This window comes from Thamnophis elegans, chromosome 4, assembly GCF_009769535.1.
Source record: "Thamnophis elegans isolate rThaEle1 chromosome 4, rThaEle1.pri, whole genome shotgun sequence".
Taxonomy (NCBI): Eukaryota; Metazoa; Chordata; class Lepidosauria; order Squamata; family Colubridae; genus Thamnophis; species Thamnophis elegans.
The window spans coordinates 135,390,082-135,402,576 of NC_045544.1; the positions used below are offsets into that span (position 1 = coordinate 135,390,082).

The 12,495-nt window shown below is 45.2% G+C and overlaps 1 protein-coding gene across 1 annotated transcript in view; it reads left to right on the plus strand.

Moving 5' to 3' along the window:
- Nucleotides 1–12,495, plus strand: part of CLTC (clathrin heavy chain) — a 110,781-nt gene that overhangs the window by 74,810 nt on the left and 23,476 nt on the right. The window contains exons 14-22 of the mRNA XM_032217115.1: nucleotides 171–334; nucleotides 4,478–4,603; nucleotides 4,719–4,861; nucleotides 5,690–5,924; nucleotides 7,185–7,307; nucleotides 7,402–7,547; nucleotides 8,808–8,991; nucleotides 9,593–9,785; nucleotides 11,395–11,552. Of these exons, the coding sequence (XP_032073006.1) occupies nucleotides 171–334; nucleotides 4,478–4,603; nucleotides 4,719–4,861; nucleotides 5,690–5,924; nucleotides 7,185–7,307; nucleotides 7,402–7,547; nucleotides 8,808–8,991; nucleotides 9,593–9,785; nucleotides 11,395–11,552 (1,472 nt within the window). The remainder of the gene's footprint in view (nucleotides 1–170; nucleotides 335–4,477; nucleotides 4,604–4,718; nucleotides 4,862–5,689; nucleotides 5,925–7,184; nucleotides 7,308–7,401; nucleotides 7,548–8,807; nucleotides 8,992–9,592; nucleotides 9,786–11,394; nucleotides 11,553–12,495) is intronic.

Genomic DNA, 12,495 nt, shown 5'->3' on the forward strand with positions numbered 1-12,495 from the left:
CAACACATTCCGCAATTCTACTCCTTGCTATTCCCCCTCCCAATTACTACACTAATGAAACAGCATAATGAAATAATAGTGTGTGTGGCAGGCCAAAAATCCTAAAAAGGAATATGACTGCAGGCCTGACATCATGATTACTCCTTTTCTTTTGCACTCCCTTCTTCAAGGTCTCTTCTACTTCCTGGGCTCTATTGTTAACTTCAGCCAAGACCCGGACGTGCATTTCAAATACATCCAAGCTGCTTGTAAGACCGGCCAAATTAAAGAGGTGGAAAGAATTTGCAGGGAGAGCAACTGCTACGATCCAGAACGCGTGAAGAACTTCCTTAAGGTAACAGGATAAGAGTGACGCCCCCCCTCCTTTCCTATTGGGACCTTACTTATACTAAAGGCCGTATTGGTTCTGTACATGGTGAGACTTGTCCAGAGTGCTTCAAACTGGGTAGCTTTAAGATGGGTGGACTTTTGATTCCTAGAATTCTGGGAGTTGGAAGTTCATCCATCGTGCCAACTCTGAAAAACGTTGGACTAAGAAGAGTTTGAGGAAGAGGCTGGAGGTATCTGGAGAACCCAGCTTGAATCCACAGATGGGATGGGTGTTTGTTAGCATGAAGAGCAGGTTGGACCAGTTTGTCTGGGGAGAAGAGATCCAGAACTCCATATTTGAACTCATAAAATAAAAGCTGCAGTTTTTATTTCATTTTTATTTTTGCAAGTTTCCAGGATTCTATGTCTTACCCCTAATTCATGGATTAACTCTTAACCGATCTAGGTGATTCTTGTTTCTTTGATCCAGATAGTGGTACAGAGCTTGACTCTGGCATTTATTTTTTAGCTTATTCGTTTACTTGTTGAGCTTATTCAGGCAAGTCTTTGAGCAGCTGTTTCATGCAACAGCCTGAGAAAACTCAAGTCCAGCTTTCAGATGGTCAGATCTGACAATGTGGTGTCCATGGTGCTCCCTAAAGTTGGCTGCTTTCTTGCAGGCATTTCATTACCCAACTAGGAAGCATCCTCAGTGCACTTAAATCAGTGACCCCTCTACTGTGCACAGATATGATGCCCTCCTTCCTGAATAAAAAATTAGCTCCCTTCTGAATTCTCACCAGACAGGTGCTCTTTCATTGAAAAGAAGAAAATATGGATCAGTAATTTATATATGTATGTATGTATGTCTGCCTGTCCATCTGTCCGTTGATTATGCTGCCAGCTCCACAGGCCGTCGGCGGACCACAACAATTGGGTAATAAAATATTTGCAAAAAAACCAACCAAACTCAGAAAGCACCAAGGACACCCCCAGCCTGCCCTACAAATATTGTCTTTTCTTGGTTGTTTCTTCTGTCTGCTCTACTTTCCCCTGAATTCCACAGAGGGACAGCAGGCAACCACCAGCTGATGGAGGGCTGTTAGTGATAGCTTTCTGCTCAAGGGGCACCAGCATCTTGGACTAATTCAGAAGATCACTGGTGTTATTCTATGGGTGTTATTTTAAAGGGCCACAAACAGAGATAAAACTACTGCGGTGGCATATGCAGCCATTATACACAAGGTTGCAATTGCCACTTACACGGATTGTCGGGAGAAAACAAGAAGGGTTGGCATAGCTAGGTAGGGTTTCCAAGGTCACTCAACTACCTTTTTGGAGCTCAACCTACAAATCATCGTGCTTTGTGTCCATCGTTTTCTGACCAGTCTGTTGTCTTTTGTGCTGTTCCGGGTGTCTGTGGATTATTCAGGACATGTACCAGGTAATTTTCCATTAGAGGCCTCGCTGATCAGCTCACACCTTTGGTCTCCACTCCTGTGTAGTGTTATGGCTGGAGAATTCTGGGAGGCGCAGTCCTAACGCAGCTGTAGGGCACCAGATAGAGGAAATGATGCATAGCTTAACTCAGGGATCGGCAACCTTAAACACTCAAAGAGCCACAAATGTCCTAACCGGAAACCACACGTTCAATTGTGGAGCCAACCAGAAGTTCAGTTCCCCCACCATAGAGTCTCCTCCTAGCGCGTTGTCCTTTTTCCTCTACCTGCCCTAACCGAAAGCTCTATCAATTGTGGAGCTGACCAGCAACAGGGAGCCGCAGCAGATGAAAGAGCCACATGTGGCTCCAGAGCCTCAGGTTGCTGATCTCTGGGTTAACTTCCTAGGATTTGGTGTTGAAAACAATGCAGGGGTGTGGCTTAATTGGTAGCCTTGGCATAGTATTCAATACAGGTAGTCCTCAACTTACTGTTCTGACCCAGCCTTAGCAGAAAAAAGAAACAGACTCCTTGTCCTAAAAAAATCCCTCTTTATTTACCTCTTGTGAATTAATTGCATTCACCAACCGAAAGTCCAGGCAATTGTCCTTCAAGGAGTTAACTGCAGTATAGACCTTATCAGTTCCTTGCGAGCTCCCAGCTGAAAGGCTGCAAATCATGTTCTGGCAAATAATCTTTGTGGCACGAAACACAATGAGCAAAATCTCTAGAAATACGAACTGTTGTCTCCTACGACCACCACTCCCCTTTCCTTCTATTTATTCCCCAGCCAGGGAAGGGCCATTCAGCATCCACGTGTGCCTTGCTTCCCGAGTCGACTACTTGTCCTCCATTGTTCTCCCCTCCCAACAGCTCTGCGCATACGCGCAACTGGAAGAGGCCCCAGCTATTCTTCCTCATTCATATCAGCTTCCAAAGGCAGCGGACTTCAACAGGGTTGCCGATAGTTTCCTAAAAAAATAAAAATAAAAGAAATAAACTCTGATTCTACACAGAAATATTCAAAATAACCACTACAAAAAGACAACAAATCAGTTTTAAACCAAATTAATTTTACTTATTTAATAGCTACAATATGATGCGATGTATAGAAAAATGTAGATTTGGTTAAATTTTAAAATTAAAAATAAACTAGAAACCCAGCTAGGGAATTGAAAAAGTCAGATATGGATTAAAAAACCCAGCACTGGCAACCTTAGGATGGAGTTATAAATTCTCCCTTAAGGGACCATTGGGGAAAACATAAGAGAAGGACATTTTGTCCCAATCACTCCTGAGCCTAGAGCAGGGTTATCTAGGTTTGATAACTAACTCTTAAGATTTGTGGACTTCAACTCTCAAAATTCTGATTGAGGAATTCTGGGAGTTGAAGTCCACAAGTCTTACCAAGATTGGACGCCTCTGGCCTAGATTGTGCTACATTGATTCAGTGATTTTAAAAGTTTCACACACACCCCCTCCACTGCTTCAAACATTTGGCTTACAAGCAAGAATCTCATTTAATTAAATGAAAATCTTCCTTTCAAATGAAGGCAATCTTGAGTATCAATCCCCAACTTTTTATCCATTCACATGTATTTAGAAGCAGAATTAGAGAAGCATTTATATTTTTCCAGTTGGCAAAAAATTCTCTCTCTTGATATCTGGGAATTTAACCACTGCAATTTATGAGCCTGTGGCAGAGGAAAAAAAGACGCCTATATCTTATTTATTTCTTGCCATCCCAGAGTTCATCCTGCACACTCGGTAATTGCTGCAGCTGATAAATACAATGTTTAGAATAGGCTTGTAATCCTTTGTGGTCTTGTGCTTTTGGTAAAACTCTTTCTGGAACCTGAGCTGGCTGGAAAACCTGGATAGCTTTAATATGAATGATCCATGAAAGAACTTGAAAAAGATGGAAACTTTGAAACATGTCCTTTTATGGAGAGATTTGAATGAGAGTTCAGTTGTTCCTGGCTAGTTCAATTCTTGGGCTTATCAATGCAAAGATTTATCACTTATTGTCTGGTGTTCTGACTGAGGCTTCCCAAGAGCATGAAGCAAACTCCTTGTCCCGACAAAAACCCCTTTTATCAATTTACTATGAATTCTGCTCATTCACATCCAGTAAAGTCTTTCAAGGCAGGATTTACAATTACAGACCTTATCTGGCTTGGAGAGCTGACAGGTTGATATCTGCAAAAATTGGCAAGGAGTCTTAAGTGAATTCATTGTCTCCTGCAAACTCCACTCGGCCTTTCGCTCCTCTTTTATTTCCTCTGGGAGGGGCCATTCACCGTCCACCTGTGGCCTTACTCCCAGGTCGACCCCTGTTCTTTAGCTGTTCCCTGCATGGGCACACTGGAAACAGGCTCCAGCTGTTCATCTGCCCCACTGATGTCTGACTCTGAAGGCAGCTGATAACTGTCAGACGGCCCTGGTCCCCTCTCTGCCTCTGACACAGAGCCCTCATCAGAGCCTTCCCCAGACTCCAGGACGGGCCCATCTTCCTCCCCAACCTCCTCACTGTCCAACTCTGCTGCCAACTCGGCTGGCCGCTGGCGGGTCACAACATCTGGTTGCCAATTTATATTTGATACATTAGGTGTTTTTAAAAGATTAAGCGATTATGTTTTGATTTACTGTTGGCTTTTTGCTATAGAGCCTGGCAGCTCTAGACAGCCATGAAATAAATAAACCATCAAATTCTTGCTTTCTGTTTGCAGGAAGCCAAGTTGACAGACCAGCTCCCGCTGATCATTGTTTGCGACCGCTTTGACTTTGTCCACGACCTGGTCCTGTACCTGTATAGGAACAATCTTCAGAAATATATTGAGATCTACGTGCAAAAGGTAAGGCCATCTGTTAAGGCACAGGGTCCCCTGGAGCGGGCAGCTACATCCAATCTAAACAACTGACTAGCCTACACTTGAATTGAAATTGACTTGACTTGAATGGTGGCCTCAGGTGAACCCCAGCCGTCTGCCGGTGGTCATTGGTGGCTTGTTGGATGTGGACTGCTCTGAAGACGTCATCAAGAATTTGATCCTGGTGGTGCGAGGCCAGTTCTCCACCGATGAACTTGTCGCCGAAGTGGAAAAAAGGAACAGGTAATTTCCTGGGAATTCCATCGTATCTTTCAGTTCCAGAGCTAACAGCTGGCAGAATAGCCAATATTTATTTTGGTTTTGTTTTATTTCTACGACTTGTCAGTCTGCCAGTCTTCTTCTTCTGTACTTTGAACATGGCTGGCTGGGGAATTCTGGGAGTTGAAGTCCACAAGTCTTAAAAGTTGCCAAGGTTTGAAAAGCATTCAACTAGGAATAGGTTGAGAAATTAGCCTGCAGGAATTCAGACAATAACCCTGGTTGAATCCACAGATGGGATAGGAGTTGGTTAGCATAATGAGCAGGCTGGACCAGTTTGCTTGAGAAGAAGAGATCAGGAACTCCATATGTGAACTCATGAAATAAAATAAAAGCTGCAAGGATTTTATTATTATATTTATTATCTGTCTATATATAAAATGGCTCTGTGTGTGTGTGTGTATGTTCCAGCATAACTCTGGAACACCTCAAGCAATTTCAACCAAACATGGTACACAGATGGCTTACTCTCTGGAAACAAATACTGGGGGGGGGGGGGTAAGACACCCCTAAAAAAACCCCTCAGGGTCTATATTCTGTTAAGGTGCAGCCTGTTGTGCCTTAAAATGGCTTCTACTGTACAACGCAGTAGAGTTTGCATGGTAATGGCTTCACAGTACTCCATAAGGGGGCTCCGTCTGGTAAAGGGGAAAATTCAACATTAGAAATCCTGTCTAATACAAGATCAGGATAAATAAATACCCCGGGTTATCAGATAGTTTTATAATAGTAAAGGTTGGGGACCCCAGATTGGGAGCTGGTCTAAAACCCAAATGCCTGTTCTCTCCTTAGGTTGAAACTCCTCCTGCCGTGGCTAGAGGCCAGAATCCACGAGGGTTGCGAAGAACCAGCTACACACAACGCCCTGGCTAAAATTTACATTGATAGTAACAACAACCCGGAAAGGTTTTTACGAGAGAACCCTTATTACGACAGCCGTGTGGTGGGGAAGTACTGTGAGAAGAGAGATCCTCATCTAGCTTGCGTGGCTTACGAGCGAGGACAGTGTGACCAGGAGCTGATCAACGTGAGTTTCTTGGAAATGGGTGGCCAAAACGGATGGGAAGTAGATTCCTGATTCATTCTTTTGGAATCCCTTTGGTATAGAGCAGGGGTGGGGAAACCACTGCCCTTTGATGAGTGGTGGACTTCAACTCCCAGAATTCCTGAGCCAGCATCGCTGACTCAGGAATTCTGGGAATTGAAGTCCACCACTCATCAAAGGGCCGTGTTTCCCAGCTGGCTCAGGAATTCTGGGAGTTGAAGTCCACAAGTCATAAAAGGGCTGTGTTTCCCCACCTCTGGTATATGGATTCGATTTATGGCTACAATTGAGACCTGAGTTACAAATGTTCTCCACTGTGAATGACCTCAGTTATTGTACAGACCTTTCTGAAAATACCTCTTTTCTTACATTCTTTGTGGCCCTTTAAGCTTGCTCGTTCATGAGAAGTAAAGCCATTGCTATCCTTGGTCTGTACATTTGGGGGAACTGAGTCTAGGCTCTGTTCCAAAGCCTGTTCCAAAATTAGTTAAAAATCTAGCAGGTTTATTTTCCCCCTTTGTTTTTCAGGTTTCCGAAACCAAGTCGTGAAACTTTGGAGTTTTTGATGCTCTCTGATCTTGGTTTTCTTGCAAATGTTTCCTTACTAGGTAACATCATCAGTTAGATGATGACGATGCTACCTAGTTTGGCAATGAAATATAATATCATTATATTAAGAAAACAGCCAAGCTCAGAGAGCATCAAGGACTTCATAATTCCATTAGGAAAATTCTGATTTGTGCTGAAATGGATAAATTGACGTGGGAATTGAAGAACTGAAGACGAATCAGAATATTATAAGATCTGGGATAAATTTTATCGATGGTTGGAACAAAAAAGGAAAGACCCAAAATAAGCAATGATTAAGATTTATAGAATGGAGAGTAGAATTATGTACGAAATCATAACAGTAAAAACGTATGACAAGAATAAATCAACATGGATGGAAATACAATATCCTTATATTCGTAAATACTGAATAGACCAATTGCAAATAAGCATGGTGGCTATAATATTTAACTTTATCTTCTAGTATGTATGGCAAAGACATTACCAGGATGGTTACACTATGTCCAATATTTTAATGTGTGTTTAATAAAAAAGCTTTTTGTTAAAAAAAAGGACCCCATAATTCCAAACCACAACTATAAATATTCTGTCCCATTGGTACTACAAAACTTTGTTCCTTCCCCCAACAAAGGTGTCCCTCATCCTCATTGTGTCAACCCGTTTGTTCTCCAGGTATGCAACGAGAACTCGCTCTTCAAGAGCCTGTCCCGTTACCTGGTGCGCCGTAAGGATCCAGAACTGTGGGCCAGCGTGCTGTTAGAAAGCAACCCTTACCGGCGGCCTCTCATTGACCAGGTATGCTCTCTGACACCCCTGGGTTTGCTTCCACATTGGATGACTTTGGAATAAGCAATCCTCGGTTGACCGTTGCAACCTCTTTGATTGGCAGGTTGTGCAGACAGCTCTGTCCGAGACTCAGGATCCCGAAGAGGTCTCTGTTACCGTCAAGGCGTTCATGACCGCTGACCTCCCGAATGAACTTATTGAACTGCTGGAGAAAATTGTCCTGGATAATTCCGTGTTCAGCGAACACAGGTTGATATTTTGCGCGTCTGTCAATCTTTCTATCTATCCATGGGTTTTGTCTACCCACCCACCTATCTACCCACCTGTTCCATCTTCCTGTCTTTCTGTATATGCCTGCATAGAGGTAGGCCTCGACTTATGACCACAATTGAAACCAAACTTTCTCTTGCTAAGCGACTCAGCTGTTCAGTGAGGTTTGCCCCGTTTTATGACCTTTCTTGCCACGGTTGCTAAGTAAATCACTGCAGTTGTTAAGGAAATCTGGTTTCCCCATTGATTTTGGGGGTCACAAAAAGCGATCACATGACTCCAGGACACTTAACCATCTTAAATAAGAACCAGTTGCCAAGCATCTGAATTTTGATGACGTGAACATGGGGATGCTACAAGGAATATAAGTGTGATGCTACTAAAGCCATAACTGTGAAAAACGGTCATAAGTCACTTTTTCACTGTTGTAATTTTGAACAGTCACTAAATAAATGCTTGTAAGTTGAGGACTGTTCTGACCTAGGCTTTCCAAGAGCATGAAGCAAACTCATTCCCATCCAACAAAATCTTTCAAGGGAGGATTAACAATCACAGACCTTATCTGGCTTGGAGAGCTGCCAGGCCAATATATGCAAAACAGAGAGTCATGAACCAATTAGGCGAATTGTCTCCTGCAAACTCCACTCCCTTTTGCTCCTCTTTTATTTCCTCTGGGAGGGGTCATTCATCATCCACCTGTGGCCTTACTCCCAAGTCCACCCCTGTTCTTTAGTTGTTCCCTTCGTCTGGCAACTCTGAGCATGCACACACTGGGAACAGGCTCCAGCTGTTCTTCTGCCTCGCTGATGTCTGACTCCGAAGGCAGCTGATAACTGTCAGACAGCCCTGGCCCCTTCTCTGCCTCCAACACAGAGCCCTCATCAGAGTCTTCTCCAGACTCCAGGACTGGCCCAGGTTCCTCCCCAACCTCCTCACTCTCCGAATCTACTGTCAGCTCCGCTGGCCGCTAGTGGGCCACAACAAGGACTGCCTGTATTTGGAGAAGTGACTGACTTCTTTTCACTATTCAGAATCTTAAAATAGACAAATCAGAGATAAGACCTGTGGTGTCTAAATTAGTGTTTCCAAACTTTGATAATTTTAAGATGCACTTTGCTGGCTGGGGAATTCTGGGAGTTGAAGTCCACATGCGTCTTAAATTTGTCTGTTGAAGTCCAGTAAGTCTCCAGCTTGTCTTGATGATCCATTTGCCTTTTTAATTGCTTTTTTTTTTTAAAGGAATCTCCAGAATCTGCTCATTCTGACAGCCATCAAGGCCGATCGCACCCGGGTCATGGAATACATCAATCGCCTGGATAACTATGATGCCCCTGACATCGCCAACATCGCCATCAGCAACGAGCTCTTTGAAGAAGCCTTTGCCATCTTTCGCAAATTTGACGTTAACACTTCTGCCGTCCAGGTAACTTCGGCCCTTCAGAACCGAACTTGACGTGCCAACAACGGCTGAAAGTGGCTTTTATCGTTGGTCTTGACTTCCATCTCCTGGTGCGCCTCTAAAACCCATCTGGCCTTTGCTAAAGTTTGCATTTATGACGCCCTCTTTTTTTGCGTGGGCCTTGGTGCTCTGTTGGGCTTGGTAGTCTTCTTGCGGACATTTCACCACCAAAATAGGTAACATCATCAATACACTACTCAGTTTATGGAGATTTTCAGTCATCCAGGTCAGCGGTCACCAACTGGTGGTCCGTGGACCACCTGTGGTCTGTTGAGAAAATTTTGGTGGCCCCCGCAGAAAAATTATTTGCATTTTTTATATTGCATTCAATCAGGGATCCTCAAACTACGCCCCCCCCCTGGGCTGGATACGTGCAATGAACGCTTGTGTTGCTGCCGAGAGTCTCCCCCTTTGGGGTCTTTTTGTAGGGGTGGGGGTAGGGGGATAAATTCTGACTTGAGGTCTGTTACGTCAAGTCTTTCCCTGTTCTTTTGGATTTTTTAATAAGTGAGCCCACCTTCGCAAAGCTCTGGTGATAAAAAGCTATCGCTCTTTCTTTTCCTAGGTTTTGATCGAGCACATTGGGAACCTGGACCGGGCCTATGAGTTTGCCGAGCGTTGCAATGAGCCGGCGGTGTGGAGCCAGCTTGCCAAAGCCCAACTCCAGAAAGGGATGGTGAAGGAAGCCATCGACTCCTACATCAAAGCAGACGACCCGTCGTCCTACATGGAAGTTGTCCAGGCTGCCAACGCAAGCGGTAAGGAGGGGGCCTTGTTTTTCTTCCTCTCCCCGTGAAGTAGCCTTCGTGAGTACACAAAATGTGTCTCCCGTGGCTCTAGATCAGGGGTGTCAAACTCGAGGCCCGCAGGTTGCATCCGGCCCGCGGGGCAGTTAGTCTTCTGACCCAGGCTTAACAGAATCACAAAACAGACTCCTTGTCCCGAAAAAAAAAGCCACCCTTTTTATTTGGTTAATGTGAATTCCTGGCATTCACATCCAGAAAAGACCCCAGCAATAAGCCTTTTAAGGTTTAATTGCAAAAACAGACCTTATCAGTCCTTGGATGGTTGCCAGGCTGAGCTTCCAGTGGCAAAGCTGTTCAATGAAATAACTGGCAAGGAGTCTCTCTGAGACAGGAACTCGGATAAGCAAAGCTTCACAATAATAAGCAAAACTTAATGTCCTGCAGACACCCCTCCCCTTTGCTTCTATTTATTCCCTAGCCAGGGAGGGGCCATTCAGCGCCCCCCGTGTGCCTTTCTTCCGAAGTCGGCCCTTGGTCCTCAATTGTTGTCCTCTCCTAACAACTCTGCGCATCCGCACATATGGAACAGGCCCTGGCTGTTCCTCTTCCCCACTTATCTCCGACGCTGAAGGCAGTTGATGATTGTCAAATGGCCCTGGCCCCCTCTCTGCCTCCGACACAGAGCCCTCATCAGAGTCTTCCCCAGACTCCAGGACTGGCCCAGGTTCCTCCCCAACCTCCTCACTGTCCGAATCGGCTGTCAGCTCCTCTGGTGGGCCGCAACACTTGCCTCGTTAGGTAGTGAAATATCTACAAGAAAACAAGCTCAGAGAGCACCAAGGATCTCTTTATATCGCTTAGGGTCCCACTGACTCATCTTTTCCCCAGTTTCTGCCAGCTTTCTAGATTTCCTTTGTGTTGATTACAAAAGTCACAACAACAAAACCCTCTGAAATGAACATTGGCTGTCCCCTTTTCCCCGTCTCTTTCCCCGAGGGAATGCAATTCGGGCGTCGTCTTCCGCATTCGACACGGTTCTCTCTTCAAATCCCTTTCGCTGCACACGTCTGTACGCAGGCTACTCGTCGTCCCCTCTCCAACAGGAAAGGAGCCCGTGTCCTTGTGAAGTGCATTTATTCGGCAACAGATGTGTGAACGGACATGCCCAGTATAACGAGTGAATGACAAAGAAGTGGATTGTTTGGCTGACCTGATTTTTTCCCCCTCCTCCCTTCCTCCCAGTTTTGGGAAGCTTGTGTTCCACTGTGCAAGAATTGAGCAACTGTTTGGCTCTAATAAAATTCCACACACAGCCCGAGTGTCAAGTAGAATTTAATCGGCACACTGATGGCTCAGTCTTTTTGATTTCACCAGGGCTGCACATGCTGGGATGCCTCTCTCTTTCCTCCTCCTCCCACCCCCCCCTCTTCCCAGTCCTGGTTTTAAAGGGACATTTGTCACCGGCTGAGCACTGCCCCGGCGAGGCTGGCATCACCATGGCCGTTAAAACCTTCTCTCCCGTCTCCTTTTTGAAAGATAGGAAGTGAACGGCCCTCAAATGGATCCTGCAATGTGACTAGGAGCTGCCTCCCCCCTCCCCTTTTTATTGTCCCCCACTTAGGCAACTGGGAAGAGCTGGTGAAGTACTTGCAGATGGCCCGTAGAAAGGCCCGAGAATCCTACGTGGAGACGGAGCTCATCTTTGCACTGGCTAAAACAAACCGCCTGGCCGAACTGGAAGAATTCATCAACGGGCCCAACAACGCCCACATTCAGCAAGTGAGTGCTTCCCTCCTGGCTTTTTTTTTTCTTTTGTTTTTTAATCTGCAGGTTGAGGGTTTTTCTTAATCTTTAGATTAAGAAAGTCAAGCTATTCCCCAAAGCACCTGAGGGCAGTACAGGAAGCAATGAGTGGAAACTAATCAAGGAGAGAAGCAACTTAGAACTAAGGAGAAATTTCCTGACAGCGAGGACAATTAATCAGTGGAACTACTTGCCTCCAGAAGTTGTGAATGCTCCAACACTGGAAGTTTTAAAGAAGATGTTGGAGAGCCATTTGTCTGAAATGGTATAGGGTTTCCTGCCTAAGCAGGGGGTTGGACTAGAAGACCTCCAAGGTCCCTTCCAACTCTTGTTATTCTATTCTAATTCTGGGATTAGACTTCTGCCTTCCATCTCTGCAGGGTTGGAAAGTTCAGTAGCTCCCCCATCCCCCGCCCCTTTTATTTATTGCTTATTAAATTTTTATGCCGTCCGCCTCCCCTGCAAGGCGACTGGGTGACGTTTGTAAGAATTGCCACCCAAACGTAGCATTTCCTTTATTTTTTATTCCCCCCCCCCTTCCTTCCTCTTGTCTGCTGGTTGTTAACGGGATGGAGTTTCTTAGGCAGGATTTGGGAGCCTCGGAGGGGTGAAGGAGGAAGAGAGGAGCTGGTTCAAATCTCCACCCTGCCCTGATGCTCTTGAGCTAGTCATGGGTTCTCACCTCACCCACCTTACAAGGTGGTTGTAAGAGAAAGGAAGTAGGGAGGGAGTCTGGCTGTAGTTGCTGCTCTGATCTTTTCGTGGGGTTTGCAAAACACAGAATCCTTAGATTTGATGTCCTTAGTTACAGCTTTAACACACTCAGCAAGAGGGATCATTCAGGTAAGGTACCCAGTGTTAGGATTTTGAGGAGGCTCTGGAGTGGTAATCTAGCCAACTGAAGGTCGGAGCACAGAGG